This window comes from Zonotrichia leucophrys, chromosome 3 (assembly GCF_028769735.1).
Source record: "Zonotrichia leucophrys gambelii isolate GWCS_2022_RI chromosome 3, RI_Zleu_2.0, whole genome shotgun sequence".
Lineage (NCBI taxonomy): Eukaryota > Metazoa > Chordata > Aves > Passeriformes > Passerellidae > Zonotrichia > Zonotrichia leucophrys.
In genome coordinates, this window is record NC_088172.1 from 70,350,276 (window position 1) to 70,370,296 (window position 20,021).

A 20,021-nucleotide genomic window follows, 5' to 3' on the forward strand; every position below is an offset into this window, starting at 1 on the left:
CAGCCTTCTACCTTAACTGTATTACCTGAAGAACAAAAAAGACTCAATTATTGCTCTCAGTACCCCACTCCTACCCTGTAAGCAATTAACACTGAATTAAAATGGGAACTTGGCTGGGCTCAGCTCCCACCTCTGCTGCTTTCTTCTTCATCTCCTCCAGACCAGCACCTCCCCTGCTCCCCTCCCTTGGGTGGGGCATCCTCCAGCACCCCAGCACCAAGGTGGATGAAGCAGGCAGAACTAATCCTCCATAATCACCTTACAAACATCAGCAGCTCTCTTCCAGGAAATCTGGGGCTGAAGAACCAAAATATGCAACTCTGTAAGACAGTGGGACGAGGTAAGAAAGAATCTTAAAAGGCAGCAGGAACTTTGAAAAAAGCTGACCACAAGAACAGCACCATACAGAAATGTATTTATTGAAAGTGTTGTTGCCATTTCATCAGCAAAAGAAACATGTCATTATAATTATCCTGTCCCAGAATTTGGTCCATATGTCAGCACTGGTCTCTCAGCTGGTTGCTCAGCTCCTGAAGTTCAGCAATCATGTTGTCCATAGCTGTCACCTCATCAGCTATCTCACTGTGAACTTCATTACTTGTTACATCTATGAAAAGTTGCTGCACAACAAAAAGAAATACTTGTAAGTACTTTATAAAGAAATACCTTTAAAAGATAAATACAGTTTGTCTCCTTCAGGGGAGAGACAAAATACAGGAAACTCATAAACTCTATACTGCTTTTCATAATTTTGGAAACTATGATGGTATCTTACACAAATAAAAGGCCATTTTGTGGCTAATAAACAGAAGTTATACACACACACACATATTGACACACACCTTGCATATAGACCTGAAATCTGTGCCACCACCCTGATATTGTGACAGAAGAGTCAAATCCTCCTGTGGACGTGGGGTTTCTGCTCTGACCTGACTGCCTACGCTGACTCCTGATTCCATTGAAAGTAAAGGACTTTTTCATGAAACTCAAATTAGAAGAGCATCTCATATTTTGCCACTGCAGTTTATAAGCCCACCTACTGACAAATTGGTTGTGAATTTTAATGACCATTTTCCCCAGTTTCATATTCTGTTGCTTCATTTTCTGTAAAACTTCAAGTAAATATTTTTTCACATTTGATATCAAGACATGCATGGGTGGAGGCACTCACCTGTGTGTAACTAGTTATACCAGAGAAAACAAAACACTACAGAGTAATAAAAATTGTTCTTAAAGACCTTAAGACATTAACAGAAACAACAACAACAAAAAAGCAGCTAACTCACGAGCAATCATAATCTTCATATATTTAATACTGAGGCTATGTGAGGTACTGCTACACACAAATATGGGGAAGGGGGACACCCAAACATATTTCTTCCCTTCATTATGTAAAGGGAGAGTGATTCACACTTCATTTGACACAATCAAAAAGCCTACATTTAGAGACAAAAACAAACCAAGAAAACAAAAGTTGCTCTGGAGTACATCTGTACATCAGTATATCATCAAAACATAATGGGATAATACAGATATGTATATAAACAAAACTGTACATAAAAAGCTTGAACTAAGGTATTCACTGTGCCTCAAAATAATGTTGTCACTGAAATAAGGAACATCTTACACGACAATAGGAACATATTCATGCTACAAGTACAGAAACTTTGATTTCCAGCCCAAAAAACTTTACACTGGGAGTGTGACAGAAAAATGTGGCTATTTCTGGTAAGACAGGTAAATAAATCAGAATGATATAATTATTTTCTCTTTTTAAATTTTTTTTTCTACACAGAGAAATTTATTCAGCTAGAGACAGCCTGGGGGACATTTCAACCACCATCATTCTTTGGGCTTTGTGCCCTATGTCTCCCCAACAGTGCCCACCTTTCATGCATTTACAAATGATGTCAGATCCAAAGGGTGCATTGGGACAGGAGCAGAAGAGTGCCCACTGTGCTATTTGCCACAGCATGTGACTGCCCAGCAGGCCCTGTGCAGAAAAGAGCCCAGAAACAGCACATTTCTGATCTGCAGCCTTTGACAGATTGCGGGTGCTTCATGAGTCCGACACACACAGGAGCTCAAACATCAAGAGATGGAGATCCTGGAAGCAGTGACACTGTTTCACCTGTTCTACTTATTTGTTCCAATTGCATGTCCTGGCTACAAAATTTTGGAATTTTATCAGTTATTTTCACTATTCTTTTATTCCTCCTGAAATATTAACTAGTGAGTCTGTTCTTAGCCCATTTTTAAAGTGTTTTATTCAGCTGAATTTAAAAATTAAAAAAAATCCTCACACTAATATTGACTCCCAGGGCAGCTAAATGAGATGCAGTCAAGCTTGGACAGACAAACAGTGCTAAACTGTTTGTGCATAGGATCTGACAGAAGATGACTGAGTTTTTAAATTACAACATACTTGGAACATTCAATATTACTTCAAATTCAAAGTAGGATGGCATCTTGGATGGGATGCAAAACCAGTGAGTTCACATAAAATGCTCCATTTCTAATATGACAGTTTTTTCAGAAGTAACAGAAAATCATTAGCTGCCAATAATATAGAGGTTCATTTAATTAGTGCCTTTGGAACTTGAAATAGAGTTTACTAGACTGATATTAGTAATCTTTCAGATAATAAATCATCTTTCATAATAGAAACCACCTGGACTTGCATTCATATAATGTATGTCATTTAGTGCTTTCTCTACAGTATTATTCAGTCTATGCACCTTTTTTAAAGAAAACACAATCATATTTTGTAAGAGCAAAAATATGTTGTCTCTTTTTTCAACACATTTGAAAGTCTTACCTATACCTGTATCTAAAAGCTGAGTTACAGATCCAGCTTGTGTTCACTTATGCAACTTTCCTAGGCTTTTATCCTTAAAATTAAAGAACTTAAGAGAAAATGAGCCAAGTTTAGCATGCTGATGACAAATCAACACTTTGTAGCACAAGCACAGATTATAAAACTTCAGCTCTGTGATTCACAGTTGCTAACTCCACAAGCAGGAGGATTTCCTCTTTAGGACAAGATGTGTATTTTAACAGAAAATGTACGATTCAAATATGATGACTTTTTCAAGTAATTGACATCTGAATTGGTAGGGTATCCACAAAAACCAGATTAAAAATTAGTTCTGTCTTTTAATAAATAACTCTTTTTAAAACACCCCAAGTGATGCAAAGGAATCTTGATACATCTGGGTCCTTTCTGCAGGTTTAGATCCATTTTTTCTGAGACTGCCCAGTTTATCCCATGACTACTTACATTAAAAACAGGTCTTTGAAATGACTGATTACTATCAAACATTCAAATCTGTTTGCCCAACATTTTAAGTCAAGTTCTACCTTACTCTAAAATGTCAGTGCTGTTTCTTAGACTAGTATTGCAATTGAAGCCTAGCAGGAAGAAGGGAAATAAAAGTTTACTTAAAACTGGAATCCTCAACAGCATGGAGATGAACATCACCTGATGATGCACTGCAACAGGCAGGTATTATTTGATCTATAATTGATTCAAAACAGAGAAATTCTGGCAACAGAACAAAGACTTCTAGCTTTCAAACAAAATTCCTACCTTTCAAACATTCCTACCTTTGCCTTGGATGACAAGCCACGTAAGTTGAGTCGAGCTGAAGAAAGTATCTGCAAAGCTTCCTGATTATTAGATTTGTTCTTGCTGCATTTTATAGCCACTAGAATCCAAACACAGAAAGACCCCAAAACAAAAAAAGCATTACCACTCTAGCAATAATCTTTAAACAAAAACATTTAATTAAAGATCTTGATGCCCTCCACAGATAATTTTAAATGTCTCATTCCCAACCCCACCCCCAAAAACGTAAAAAAAAAAGCCAAGTAATTTTGAGAAGATAACTCTAAACACAACAGGTATCTGTATCCTTCTTAAACCTAAGTACCACAGAACAGGGAATAATCTTAGTAAGTTTCATTCATTTCCTGACTAGCATACTCAATTAAACAATTTATTTGATGATCTGAGGACTGAGATGAACTGCAGATGCATTTTCACTTGCTTTATGAAGTTGCTAGATCATGAAATTAATTGATTCCACATTTACCAGTCTCATGTTTACTGACTCACCCTACACAATTTCTGCCTCATTCCAAGTATATTTTGTATGCAGTATCAGGATGATACTCTCTGCTACAGGACTCCTAGTAGTAGGAATAAATACAATAGGTAGAGTATTATTTTGCTACTAAGCTTAATAAATATTTGTTACACTCTTCATGAAAAATAAAAGGGAGAACATACCATGTGCAATCTCAATGGCTCCTTTCACCACGTCCTTAAAAGAAGAAACGTCTTTCTCCCAATCACTTGATTGAATTTCACATTTATGTGCCTTAGTGAGATACTGCAGTGACTGCAAGGAGGAAAAAATTATTAGTATGTCAGAAAATTAACTAGGAAACTAAATTAGTTTTAAGTTTCTACAAAATTAGTGGTGAATGCTGAAAATGAATCTATCTTTACTATACTTGATTTCCTGTGAGTTGTAGTGGTGTCCTCCTCTGCAGCAGTAAGCGCCAGCTGTAACACAGATGTGCTTCACCACTACTGCAGCTCAAGTATGAGAAGCATATAAAGTAACATCTGTCTAATTTTTATCTTTTAAAAATCTGTCTAGACTGATGGATGTGACCCATGTTTGCCAAGTCATCATAATTAAATGCACATGAAAAACAGAAAAATACTTGCATTCACACTTCAAACAGCAAATTCATATCTAAAAAATTTTAAGTGAATACATCAAAGCTTTCTTCCTGTATATGTAATCTCGGGAAATATGCATTTTATAGATGTAGCCGTTAGTTGCCATACTGCTCTGGTTCTCAGTGTGAACAGGAAAAATATGTAAACAATGTGGAAGGAGGATCCCATTAAGGTGAATAAAATAATTTTGACAGAAGAAATTGATTTTTGCTTTTGAATTTTGTTTTCTTTCTACAGCATCAAAAACATGAAACAAATACATGCCAGAAGTTACATGGCTTAGTCCAGTGACAACTCTGCAGTTACCTTTTTAAAGAATTTAATATAAAAGAATAAAAAAGTTTCAGTGTGGGACATATACGTGAGCACAGTAAAGACTTCTGATTGTGAGGGTTGTCACTCCAGAAGCTTCCACCTTCTCTCACAATGGCACAGGTGACTGAACTGCTCATGCTGCTGTAAATGGCAATAAAGGGATAGTAAGTCAAATCAGAGTGAATTACTTTTTTTTTTCATAATAACCTAGGTTATAACTGGTAGTAGTTCTGGCAAGCAGAGGCAAGAATTTCCAAGAGAAGGAACATCAGTTTTTACAGCAGTCTTATTTCAGTCTACATGTGTCTGAGCCAGAGCAGCAAATTAGGGGGGGGTTGCTGACAGATGTCAAGGAGGGAAAAGAATTCAAAGTCTTGTGGACTGTTTATTTGCACTTCTGGAACCTGGATTTATCCTGAAAGGAAACAGTTATGAGATGGGGAAAGTTCAAGGAACAGAAGGGATTCATGGCCTGGGATGGATCAGCAGGAAACTTGAAGGCTGGAAAGATTCCTCAGTGGGAAAGGTGTGGACTGGACTGCATCCCAGTGTAGGGAAGAAAGAAGTACTGAATGAGGTGGCAGTTCAGATACACTGAAGTGTGAGAGTAAATATATGCTAAGCTAAAGAAAAAAAATCCAAAACAGAACCACAAACCTAACTTGCAAACCTTGACCAACTTTGATTCCATTTACAAAGCACTGCTGTGAATTTTGACTGTAGACCCCAGTGACTAATGTGGCATCAGATGTATCAGCAGAACAGAAAAGTAAAAACCCCCAGCAACCAAGACACTCTTTTAAAATAGCCACACATACAAGATTGTTCTTTCAAATTCAATGTTAGGAACAAAATTGGTTAAATATAATCAAACCTGCGCTAGATAAGGTGCAGAATGGAAGGTATAGAGTAAAGGTCAAACTCTACATTTGTAAGGATGTGCACGACACATTTAAAGGTTTGTTCCCATCTCTTTGTCCTTTGATGCCACAGTATAGTAAATAATGCCCTTTTAGAATACACTGATCTTTTGCCTAATAAATGTGGGTGGCAAACTGACTACATATCTATTCTACATATCTAGAATTTTTCCACAAATACGGTTATATTCACTGAATATCTGACTGACCCGTGATGGTGCTTGTGAAGCCAATAAATACAGGTTTTATAATTTTTACTTCATTACATGATATCAGAAATCAGTGATTATTTGGTGCATTGCAAATTAATTTTTACATGTAAATTAACACATGCTGTGGCTTTAGGCAGTTTTGTTCTTTTGTGATCTGGATCTGTGGTACTGTCATACCAGGATATTTGGATACACATGTAAGCATACCTTAAGTATTTATAAACATCATTCCATCTGTCAGGCAAGACAGACTGTGTGTTCCACAACAGCCTGATTAGGAAACACAGTTAAAGTACTGTCTATACTCTACAAATTGAAACCACGTTTTTAACTGGGTTAGTTAAAAATACCATGATGTAACCAGATTCTGAAATGATTACATTCATAGTATAGACAGGGCCTCTGCTGCTTTGCATGTCTGAGTAAGAATTTGAGGATATATTACAGGATATTGCAGCGTCTGTATTTCTGCATTCTAAATAGGCCAAATCCCTTTTACTTTTCAGCTGTAAAGAAAAATAGAGAAGACAAAAGGAGGAATTGGAGGTATAACAGACACCAACAATGACTAAACAAGGCTCTTCACAGGGCAGAGCACAAAGAGACAATGAGCAAGGCACAAATGATTATAAATTTAGGCCCACAGGAATACAATTCGTACGCCTAATCATCTTCCCTGCTTGATATTAAGCAATCCTCCAGAGAGGCATTTTTTGCCCAGGCCAAAGGCAAACCCCCATTGGTGAACATACACTGAATGCTGACCCTGTGTATTTTCAACTTCAGTGAAGATCTGATGACCCTTAATTATTTTTGAACTGTGCAAGGCTATTTGAACTTTTTGAAATTTAATATACAATTCAAAGCACGCTCCAGTATACAACAAAGTAAACACTTCTAGCAGTGCAGAGTGGTTATTCTGGAAATGCTATCAACTTAATTCCTTGGGAAGTGATAAGGACATGAAATTGAAGTTAACATAGCAAAATCAGTGATGGGTAAAGAGAAACCAATGGTTCAACAGACGAAGGATTAAATATTATTATTTAATTCCATTTTAAACTAAATAAGGACAAAAAATTTCTACTCTGGGTACTCTGTGGTGTAGATTATTTTACGTGCATTTTCCCTTAGTGATTACAAACAGCACAGATGGCTTATGCTAGTACTGGATCATGCCTTTAAGATCGTTTTTTTTTTCAGAAGCTGTAATATTCTATCTTCTGAACCAAATATTTCAATTTTAAAAAAGCCAAAGCTCACACCACTATTTGATTATAGATATTAGAGTGTTGCCAAGAAAAGTTTCAGAATACAAATTCAGGACCATACATATATGCTGTGTAGGATGTGATAGGATGTTTTGAAATTAAACACTGGTAAAAAATAGATTTTTTTTTCAAGTCCAAGAAAACGGATGTAAAACATCTTGCTTCTGTTGTAACAAAAATGTGTGCTGTAGGAACACAAAGAAAAGATAATTAGCCTATAAAACACTAAAGCAAAACAGGTCTGGAACAAGAGCATGTTCTACTATAGCACTATAGTTCTTACCTTTTCAATATCTTCACTACTGTCATTCTCTCCATTTCCATAAAGTTGGGCATAAAGTCTCCAGATTTCCCCATCATTTGTCACTCGTGAAGTGACTCTGCCCAAAAGCTCTTGCAGTTTCCCCTTCAGTCCACTTGATACCTCTCCAGCACGATCTGCCAGACCATTCACCACTGCTCTGACCAGAATAGCCAGCACCTTAAAAAAGCAGCAGGAGAGAGTTGTTATTTCAAACCAAATCAACATCAGTATATATACTGTTATCTGTAATGTTTGGTCTCTATTAATGATTGTGCCATATGGCAAGTACAGAATTTACTAAGAAATACATGGACTAATTCCACTGATTTAAACCTCATCTGTAAGATTCTATGTTGGTGCAGGTGAAGAGGTCAAAAATACAAGACAGAAATTTGGGTAAAGGAAACTGAGGCAGAAAATATCTTATAGGTATTTTCACCTTCTAACACAGTTATAAAAAGATCAGTAAATAGGCTGAGCCAAATTAATTCAGGTAATGGTAGACACTTTTTTACAGGACCTCTATTTAACAACCTGCAGAAAGTGAAAGATGTACAGTGGATAAGATGGAAACAGGAAGGCAATGGAATACCACCTTGGGAATCTGTTGTTAAAGCACTCCTGGTGATTTACTAGACAAATCTGTTCCATCAAACTCTTCCACAAATACTCATTAGTGGCCATACTTTTTGAATCACTGGCTTGAGAATGTGGGATCTGACCTGCAGAAATGCTGAGAACGTGCAGCTCCTGGTGGAAGATTGGTTTTGCATGTAAAAAATGCAACATCATACCAGTCTTTTTGTCCCAAACTGGACACAAAAAACTAGAAAATAGAGTCACTTTGCCTTAGTTTCTCCTCAGCAAAATAGGAAACAGCAAATGTAAATTAAGGCAGTAGATCCTATGATGAATTAGAAGAAAATAAACCCCAGAAAAGCTGTGGATTATCAAGTGAGTAATACCTGTCCTGTGCAGTGCAGGAGACACAGGGACCGGGGAAGAAATAAGGATGAAAACAAAATGGAAGTTTCATCAGGCTTGCATTCAAGATAGGCAAGTAAGAGCTGCACAAACACCTTCATGCTGGTACTTCCTGACTTGTGAGCCTGTAATTTGGCAACTTTAATGCTTCCTCATTTTTGTCCACGTGACACTAACAACATGAAATCTCATACACAGCACTATTAATAACAAGACAGTAATAAAACTAACTTCAAAGATGACCTGTGAATAGCTGCAAACCTTACAAAAACACCTCACAAATCAAGATGCAGTTCACTGGCAGAAAGAAATGCAAAAATTATGACAGTATCAAAGTATATGACACTCAGAATAAAAACACCCCCAGTTTAGCACTTGTGATATGTCATTTTCCTAAAATAACTTTTCTTCTGTAGAATGACTCAATTACAATGCATCCCAAAAAATAATGAGTTTTATCAGATACAGAAAATTCTTGGCAGAACAACCCAAATCAATCAAAATGGCTGATAATTATATTAAATAAACATCTATCTGGTATCTTTTCAGAACTAATAGCCTCACAGTAACAACTGAATATGAGTTAAACAGCTCCCCTCTTGTCCTCCCAAAACCACAGCAGTCACTCACATTCCTTATAAAATGATATGACAAACTAGCAGTTTCTTCAAGATCTCTTAAAATTCACTTAAGATAACAGAAAATATGATCAACTATTAATAGTCCAATTTATATTCATAATTTGGAATATAGGGCACCAAATCCCATCATTAACCAGGTCTTCTATAATGAGTTGCTAGAAAAGCACCAGCAAGTGCTGATATTTCCATTACTAAAGCACTGTAACAAAAAAAACATAGGTGCAAGAAAACACTAAACTATGTTCTCTTTTGACACGTAACCAGAACTGGTCCTGAGGATTCACACGCAGATATATGACTTCTCAATCAATTTCTTAGTTCAACAAAACTGTTAATCAAAGTCCAAATGTTAGTTCATTTGAATATCATATATAATAATCAAACGTTTTAAAGCTTTTTTAAAAAAAGTTTTATGTTGTTTGTGCATTAAAAAAGAGTTCCCTTAATCAGTAGGATGTAGCAACTGTAAAATTAGCCCTATTCCCATAGAGTCTTGATTTTACTTACACTTCTATCACAATAATCCATTTCCTTTTTTTGTAATCCATCATGTAAGCTTTGGCACTACAGCAGTTAAAATGAAACTAGTGTCAAGACCCAGATTAAAGGGTCCATTAAACAGTAATGAATCATTAATGCTTGGTTGTCCACACTTGTTAAATAAAGTTATTTCAAACTGCAAGTGAATTGTACTAATCATCCAGAAGTATTAGCAGTGTAGCAGAGTTTTGCAATTTAGGTTGCCAAAAAAGTTAAAATTTGTCTTTGAGAGATTTTAAACTGCCATACACACTAAACTATACAGCAATGCTCTCTGTTGGCCCAAGATCCCAAACAAGCAATAGAGGATTTTTTTGGTTGGTTGATTTCCTTCATGCCTCTTTTAATGAACTGCGCTCCATATGACCAGAGAGTTCATGTTTAGTATGACATCACACCACCTGCATGCCTCCTTCTCCTTTGCTTTTGTGAATAATGTGTTTACTACAAATTGAACAAAAGATACTGTGAGACAAAACCTTAGAAATAAACCAAGTCATTTACAAATGCAGTGATTTTCATCAGTTACTCTCATTTCACAATTGTTCTCCAAACAACTCCTTTCATATAAAAATTCTCTTGGTCAAACCATTTTCAGATGCTTCACTAATACTAATCAAACTTGACGGTGCATAAGAAAGATGGGAACCCTCAGATAACAGATCCAAAATGACAAATTTGCAGTCTGCAAGTTCTCCCTATTTCCCTTCCAAACGAAGGATTTTATAATAAAGACAATTGTCATTAGCGAGCTACTTAAATGAAGTAGAGCTCCAGAAGTTATTAATTCCTACCCTCGCTTTTCAAGATCCCCTTGGAACATGCTCTTGTGGCCTTTAGCCAGAAATGGTTTGGCAACATGAACTGCTGAAATGTGGATGGTACTTGATGGAAAGGGTACTTGATGGTACTTGATGAAAAACTTTGCTAGAATCTCAATAGCACAGAATAGCAAAGTGGAATCCTTTGTCTATACTTCTCTATTCATAACCTTTGACAGCACATAATGAAGATATGGTTTCTGAAATACTGCATTGAAACAGTTTTTCCAACCACAAAATAACTCTGTCATTCAGAAGACTGCAACACTCCAAGTAAAAAAGGTTGATTGCCTCCATAAGCACACATGTGATGGAAATTAGTACAATCAGGAAGTGCAGAAAACTTCCAGGTACATTTACTAGCTGATATCAATAATTCAGAGACCAAACTGATGATTATAATAGGTAAGGCTTTCTCCTTGGGTACTTTTTAGTGACTGATTTACTAGTGGAATTACTATGGATAATTCAGTTAACCTTTCTATTTTATTACATAACACATAGAGTGAAGGTTTTCCAGGTCTATTTCTCAGCTTTGTGAACATGAAAAGATACATGGAAATGTGAAGAATTTTAAGAACCAGTAAGGAGGGAAGGTAAGAAAGTGTGCTTTCAACATTTATACACAATGCTAGCAAATTGAGACTTTTGAAACTGTCATTTGCTGTAATCTTTTACTGCATTGTTGCTCATTTATAAAGAGCCCTTTACATCTTCCTTGTCCAATCCTATCTGTAGAATCTGTGCATACCTATCTTCAACCTTCACGATATCATTATCTCAGAACCTTTGCCACAAGGATGGCATTGTTAAATAACTAGAACAGCACAGAAGAAAAATTTCCCAAATCTGTGTGCAGAAGACTGGCACAAAGGACAACAATGGCCTAACAGAAATCATCAACAGGAATCTGAATGCTTTACTATTATTAGAAGAAATCAGTGATATAAAAATATGACTTCATGCTATTCTGAAATAAAATTAAAAAGTCTGATGTAGCTACAGAAATCAAGGGTATTTCAAATTGCATATTCAATTGCACACTTGTAATCTATACATTCAGTCTCACAAGGGGTATTCTGCAGCAATGATTATGCTAAAAGCAGTTGGTTTTCACAAAGAACTGGAATCCATGACCCAACTTGTTTCTGCCAGTCCTGTGCATATTTATTTTTTTAAAAATTCCTACCTCGCTTCTCACCATTATGTCATGTAGCTTAGTAGTCTATCAATTAAAATCTATGATGACTACAAATAATAAGTATAACTTGAGAGAAGATCATACTATGTTGAATGGAAACAATGGTGTATGTTTTCATTTACTCATGTTCATTATTTCAGATTGTCAAAATACAATTGCACAAGATGGTTGTAGATCATCCCTATTCCAAACAGTCCAGTTGGAAAAAAGGAGAGGCTCACCAATTAATGGTGAACTTTATAAACAATTTCAGCAGAAGCTTTTATTTTTATCTGCTTTTTTGTTTTGCTACAGAAATATTCTCCTCTTGTAAGATAATTGTTTCAAGCCTGAAATTCTCTAATCAGGCCCTGAGGTTTTTCTTGGCAACTAGTAAAATCCTCCTAATTTAGGCAACTGTATTAGAAGTTACAATGAAACCCATAAAACACTTCACATATGAGAAGCCAAAATTAAAATGCAAAAATAATTTAGGAAAGATACCATATATACTTCTTCAAAGTTATAAAAGTTGTACGAGAACAAGATTAAAAAAGTTATGCAACAAAAATAGAAATTTAATGCAAGCAATATCCTCAAATCCTTTAATAAAATGTATTGCATAAAATTTGACAAATAACAGTAATAGGCATATGTATCATCTCAAAATATCTCAAATGGGCAAAGAGATGTAGAAACCTCTACTCCTAGTCAGCTGTCAGTCTGTTTTAAATAATACAGTAGACCACTCCTAAAAATGCTATTTTAAGCAGCAAATGAGAAAAAAATTAGTTGAAAAAAGTCAACCATCTGCAAGATGCTCCATGCCAGGCCCCACCAGTACTATGGTACTACTCTAGCTGCCAAACACACTAATCTTTACCACATACAACACAGTTTTCCACTGACACTCTTTGGTGCTAATGTTTAACGTTTAGCTATACCAAACCTGAAAGATTTTATTCATACAGAATGTTATCCTGTGCATGACTGGCTTTACTAGTAATAAGCATTGCACTCATGTACAATTTGTTATTAAAAAGTAACGTGAACAAAGTATTTAACATCCCTATCCCCCATGACCAAATGATGTTTCCACAATTTTAACCAGTTCTATCTGCTCTCTCTCCTCATCACTGGACTCAAATTCCCAGGAAAGCTACTTTTTCTCTTTTTATGGGACAAGAAACAAAACATTCTTTGGATCCATGAGCAGCAGCAGCTGGTTCCTCTTACCCTGGTACTACACAATCTCACTAAGAGCTCATAAGCTCTTCAACCAGATCTGCTAATTTTGCAAAGGCTCTTGAAGGTGTTTTATTATTCTCCTTGAGAGATTCTTTGGCTTGCCTTTCAGCTCCACCTTGCTATTTTCACTGAGTGTGCAAAACCCTGCCAGGTTCAGGACTTGGTTTCAGACAAGGCAGCATTCCAGCTGAAGCTGTTAAGGTAGCTTAACAGCTTAATCCAGCTGTTTTCTGGATTTTGTCCAGAGCATACATTTACAAACACAAAATTTAACTGAACTACAGTGAAAGATGAGCAAAATACCTCTTATTTTTCTTTGTTCTGGTTATTAAGAATCAATATTATGACTGTAATGCATTCAGTACATTTTCAAAGGCTGATTTGTGGAATTTTCCAATACATGGGAAAAGCTTCCCTTTCTTGCAACTAAATAATTGATATTATTTCTGACACCAGGATATGCAGGAACAATATGGAAAGATGGGATTATGCACTGTGTTTTATATAAAAATAGGTCTTGAAACTGCAAGGCTCACACATGTGCTTTCACAAAGTTGATGCAATCTGGATGCAAATGTTTTCAGTTTTGTCCAGTTTAATTTTAAATATTTATTCGTAGAGTCTAACTCTCCAAAACTTAAATCACTTGCCTACATAAATTCATTGGCATGTGCACTATCATTACTGAGAGCATAGCTATCAGCAGCTATCGTCAATCTCTCTGTCTCTGAACAAAAATCAGCGAACATACAGGATGACTAAATATGAACATTTCCCCACCTGTGTATCCTTGTACTTTTCTTTTAGGTCCATGAGCCGGTGATAAGCTTTAATTGCTTCTGAAAACTCTCCAATGTCTGTACTGGTGAGAAGATAGTTCTCCCATATTTGCCAGTGCTCATAGTTGCACTTGAGAGCTTCTTGGAGGGTTCGAAATGCTTTGGTCCTAATCAATAATCAAAGAATAATATACATTATTACAGAAGATTTTTACACTAAAATCAGTTGGCACAGCTAACTGTGTCTAACTAAAAAATCTCATTTAAAAAAATCCCATTTAGAACACAGTGCCATGCAAAAGCTATTGCTTGTAATTTACAATATTGATAATTCCTTAATCTCTCTTGCAAACTATTTTATATTAGTTTATATACAATAGTACACTCTGTAATTCGAACTAGGTAACGTCTCTCAGCTCTTGTAATTTTAATTTCTTTTTACAAAAATGTATCATAATTTTGCCATCTATGTCAATATTTTCCTTTCCAAATTTTTAACCGGAACCATGAGAAAATAATCTTACTCATGCTGCAGTTGTAACACACGTTAAAAAATTAAAAATCACTGAGTTCATGATAGATGCAGAATGGTATTGACTTATTTAATCACACACTTTTTAATCACATTTATTTTAAACATTTGCACATGGTAAACATGCATATCCATTGCACAGAAGCCCATCATTTTCAAACATTTTTATCTTTAGGTAAGCTGGGAGGTTTACTTACACCACCTGATCCCCGATGCTGTCCTGCTCAGTACAAATGTGTCAGAACGGCCCCAAATACTACTAGGGTCCTTCTCCAATCTAACCCATCTCATATTGACAGGAGAAAGTGTTATGGAATAAAGCTGGACAGCACAATACCTATACAATCATCATCAAGTTACAAAGCATCTTTAGTTTTTCATATGCATCCACTGCAGTCAACTCTTGACCATTTCCTCAGGAGAGCAGTAATGCCATGCTCAGATAACAACATGCCATCTGACGCCTGTGCTGGTGAGGTTTGCGAGTTTACTGTTTAAAGCCTTAAACATACTACAAAAAGTTGCAATAAATTTGAAACTTTAAAATAACCCTGCTAGAGAACTGGAATGATACGTTTCTTTCTAAGAGACTGAAGTTGGACAGTCACACTCTCAGTTTGACAGTCATGATACGTAAAAATCCACAAAAGAATGCATTCCTTTAAATTAAGACTTGAAATGGAGCTTTCCTAAGCTACTTTGGTAAGGCATAACAATATATCTCTTTTTAATAAATACCATATAAAGATGGCCTGTTATCAAAATATGCAGTTCACTTGATCTATATTGCTTGACTAAGTTGTTAAAAGTGTTTTCTCTAAAGAAAGACAGCCCAAAGAAACTGTTGGTTGAGTTTCAAAAAGAGGGTCCAAGAGAGTGTAAACACAAGCCAAGACAATGTAATAGCTAAGTAGTTGATCAGGCCATTAGAAGTTTGAAATAGCTTGGGCAGGGAAAAATGTAAATAACTGCCAATCTAATGTTATGATATTAAGAGTTATCAAATACATACAAAGAGAATGGACTGATAGAGCAAAATTGTTCAAGGAAAACAGGTCATTTGGCATAGGTAGAGCAGAACAGCCCACATGCAGGATCTTCCCATGTTTTCTCTCTCTTCTGATATATTGATAGATGTGATGCTGATGAATACATGTGCAAAGAATTGAGTTTTCTCCTGTTAACAATCTCACTAAGGAATTTCAGACCCTGATTTTACTAGATTAAATTAGAAAAAAACACAGTCCTGTTCCTTCTGTGGATTTTGCTACAATGGAAGTTGGGACCTGCCACAGCTCTCTGACAGTATTGTTTCTGCAACTGCTCTCCACCATCTGTAGGGTTAGTCTGTATCATCTCCCCTACCTTCCTGAAAATTAATAAGCTATCAGGAGGGCAGATGCCAGTAAGATGGAAATGTAGTCAAGATACTGAAGGGATGGGATGGAAATAGTATTCCACAAATCATCATGCTTGCTATGTAATAAAATCCTCTAGATTCTCAAAACAAACCCCCTGTGTATTTAACCAATCACATAATGATGGCGTATCCTTAACCAGTTAAGTAAATTCATACCCAGACAGGAAACAGTAGGCAGTACAAATGCATTATCTGGTCTTGGAAACCAGCAATCTTTCATTCAAAGGACAGAGGGCCAGTCCCAGTTTATTCTGAGAAATGTGAGACCTAGATTTCAAAGACCTCCTGGCACACAGAGTAGTTTTTCTGGTAAACCAAAGCATGGAGTCTGTTTTCATCACAATTAATTTTTCTGGAGGAAATTCAGAATACACAAAACTTGTGGAGTCTTAAAAAGCAAACAACCTCAAAAATCAACAAGACCCCTGTCCTTTGGGTGTTAGCAAGTTGCTTGCATACACTTTTCAAAAAAATGTACTTATGTTATATTTGCCTGTGAGTGAGACTCTGCCAAGCCTTGGCCAAATTCACAATTAATTCAGGCCCTATGAGTGGGCCTGAATTAAAAGCCTGTTTGGAGTAAAGCCGGATTTGTTTTCAGGGAGTGAAAGAAAGCTATTAACTTAAATATCTTACTTTTGTTTTCCTTCTTGTTAAATCCTCACTCCAGTTTTTGGGGGTTTTTTCTTCTGGCAGGCTTGAAACATAAGAATTTATGTATCCCCACACAAATTATTTAAGTGTACTACTATAGATATTCTCTGTTTTGAGAGAGAGTTAAACTAGCTCACACACAGTCTTGACCTGTAAGTGACTACACAAATAATCAAAGAAGTTTCTATTCCACAGCAAGTACAGGCCACACTCAGCTATCAACACGTAATATTCACTTAAAATTTACTGTACATTGAGTCCTATCTCACATGATTCTGTGGGAAGAAAAGCTCAGTAACACGCCCCCATTTATTAATTTTGCTACTATATCAAATAGGTTACAAGTTTTGTAAGTGCTTAGCATATTAGATCACAAGACTAGATTAAGAATAATAAAACCAGTAAGCTGAAATTCATCACTCAGTAGTTTCTCAGCCTTGTAGCAGAATAGCAGACAGAAAATTATTTTGATTAAAAATATTTTTATGAAACAAGCATAAGCCAGTACACTGAGCATCTGATATTTTGAATTGTGTGAAAAAGAAGGAGCAACTACCACATGAATTGCACATACTCAAGGCACCGCTGAAGACAAAAGCAACTACTGAAAAGCTAAAACAAGCTCTTGCTTTCCATTACTTTTTAGCCTTGTGTAGTTATACTAAGACTTCATTTTCTCCTCCCTCCTGTTCCCATTGACATATCTATCTCCTAAGTCCATATTACTTCTCACTTTTCCTATGTACATTTATAAATTTACACTTTAATGCAAGCTTACTATTCTTTCTCTCTTTTGTTATTTGCCTCCTGACTACATAACCATATAAATTGATGTCAGATTTCAAGTAAGGTTTTTAAAAATAATTTATCGTATTCTTTTGTTTCATTCTTTGATAATAAGTTATAATGTGAAAATTCTTAAATATCAAATTCTTCCATGTAAACTTTTATTACATTGCATTGAAATAAAAAATACAAAATAAGAGTGGCAGTCCACTTAGCTCAAAGCTTCTTGTAGGAATCATTAGTTTTGAGGGAGAAGAATAAGCCAGCTAGCATGTGTGCAGAATACCATCTCCTTTTGTACATAAAAACCAAACTGTCTGGGTTTCCCTTAAATCTACTGATGAAAACATCCTATGAAATTACATAGGTCTGAATATATTGTTTGCTTGAAATGGGTCTATCTTCTTAACTTCATGCTCCAAGTCGTTTTTATTATTCATCTTTATTATGAATATTTTGCACTGGTTGTACTTCCTATATCATACCTCCAACAAGAAAAAAAAGTAGAGAGAGGCTGTTACTTGTACAAAAGTTACAAAATTATTTCCTCTAAAATAAAATAGTTACCAGTGATCCAGCTTGAGAGAGAACACTGAAGGGCTAAGAATTGCAAACTATGAGTTAAGCACCTTATAATAATAAAAAAACTCCATGTCAAAAAGAGGAAACTACAGTTACTTGTTTTGGAAACAATGTCTTCTAATTCTTTTGAAGTACTTACTTCTGCTTTAATCTGATATAAGCAGTTGATAAATTGTTCCAGGCCTCAGCATTCTGGAATGATAGAAAGGAGAAGGACCAAAAAATTTATTCACTTACATTGTGGTTACTTCGTAAAAATACATAAGTGAAACTACTACCAAACATATAATTGATTTTGCTAATCACACATTGACACAAACCTCCTAATGGCAGTTAAAATACTGCATTGAAGTATAAATTATTATATTAAAACTGAAATACATAAATATTAGACTACATCAGCAACAATCAGGTATATAAATATGAATTAACTGCCTTGGGGTTGCAATACACTAAGTCAGCTCTTGCCTTCAGTCTCAGCTGTAAACAGGCATGCTCTTCTGGAATCTAGCTGGGATGGCTGGAAAGGTCAGTGCTCCCAGCAGCTCCTCAGTTCTCACTAGCTGGAAGCTACTTCAGCTGCACCACTCTGCTACTGGACAGAAGTGATCTGATGTCCCCTAACACACCTCAGGTAAAACCAGCAGACATGAGCAGAGATGATTCCTGCCCTTTGCCTGACAGGAAATGTGAAGCCCCATCATTGAATTTACCAAAGTGACAACTAGAAATTATTTGAAGAATAGAGTCTGAGCACTGCAATGAAATGTACTTTGTAATGAAATCTATCCTGAGGCTTAAAGAACATTTTACTCATGCTGGGAAACCTTTCTTAGACTTAACTCATGAAAATGGTCACTACATTGCTCCAGCTGCAGATGTATAAAGACAGGTTTTACCTCCAACTGAGAGCCAGTCCAGCACCTTTTACTTATAAAACTCCCACCATTTAACCCATTGAGAAGTCAGCTGGCTTAGTCATATGAATACAATTAAATACAGGCCCATGAGAGATAAGTGGACCCAGTTTTAATATCTACTTGGAAGTAAATTTACTGCACTGAACAACAACAACAAAAACCAATATATAAAGTAAGAATTCCATTGATGTCTGTCTGTACATTTTTCCCCTAAGGAAGTTATTGCATTTTATAATAAAGAAAAAAGAATACTCTGTCACCTCTCATTGCTTTCCCATTCTTTTTTCCAAGAGAAAAGAATGAATAACAACAGTTTCTATTGAGTAGATGGCACTAACTCTAAGGAAGCAACAAGCTGACAGTCAGGCCTTCTGGCAAAAGTATTGTCAGTGTATTTCTCAGGTAATTCAGCTGGCACCTTCACTGTCTCAGTGCACATTCAAACGACAGCATTGTACACATGCATGTCCTGCATCCTGAAAAAATGGCCGAGCTCCATTCTCCCTGTGCTCCTGAAATACACAGTTACAAATTCACTTGCCACACGTAACCTTGACTTTTTTTTTCAGGAGAATTTGATTACTTAGAGGACTAAATATTTGAATATAATTTTTGTTTTTATCTCTTTTTATCTCTCCTCACAATTTGGTCATTCCCATTTGTCTGTTTTAGTGATGTGTGCAAGCATAAAGGATTTTTTCAAATATATTTTAACATTCACACACCCACTTGGACAAAATTAAGTACTGGGTATTTTTATGATGCCTTACAACAAAAATATATCCTTCATGAAGAAGCTTCATTTATTCAAAGGGCTAAGGTTTAAACAAGTTTTTCATTACTGCTTTGCTTGTTTATAATGAAAACATCCTTGCTGCTTTTAGATAAGCCATCTGAATAGTTTGTTCAAAAGTACATACGTCTGGTTCCAATGTGACACAGCGCTGAAATGCTTTGGCAGCACCTTCGTAGCCTTCCAAAGCAATGTATGCACAGCCCAAGGAAAACCATACACCTAGCTGGAGAAAAAAAATTAATGGTTACCTACATACACGGATATTTCAGCACAAGAGAAATCATTTGCCCTGGGAGAACACACAATTCTTGTTGATTTTTACCCATCTTCACCTATGACAGTATTGTACTGGAAAAAACA

General features: G+C 36.0%; 1 protein-coding gene across 2 annotated transcripts in view; it reads right to left on the bottom strand.

Annotated features, from left to right (window-relative positions):
- Positions 1–397: 397 nt before the first annotated feature.
- The window catches only part of TTC27 (tetratricopeptide repeat domain 27), a 114,093-nt gene continuing 94,469 nt past the window's right edge, over positions 398–20,021 (bottom strand). For both annotated transcript variants that reach the window (XM_064708735.1, XM_064708737.1), the window contains 7 exons: positions 19,786–19,884; positions 18,085–18,137; positions 13,973–14,138; positions 7,758–7,955; positions 4,295–4,406; positions 3,610–3,710; positions 398–620 (listed from right to left, as the gene is read on the bottom strand). In XM_064708735.1, coding sequence (XP_064564805.1) covers positions 498–620; positions 3,610–3,710; positions 4,295–4,406; positions 7,758–7,955; positions 13,973–14,138; positions 18,085–18,137; positions 19,786–19,884 — 852 coding nt within the window. In that variant the 3' untranslated portion in view covers positions 398–497. The remainder of the gene's footprint in view (positions 621–3,609; positions 3,711–4,294; positions 4,407–7,757; positions 7,956–13,972; positions 14,139–18,084; positions 18,138–19,785; positions 19,885–20,021) is intronic.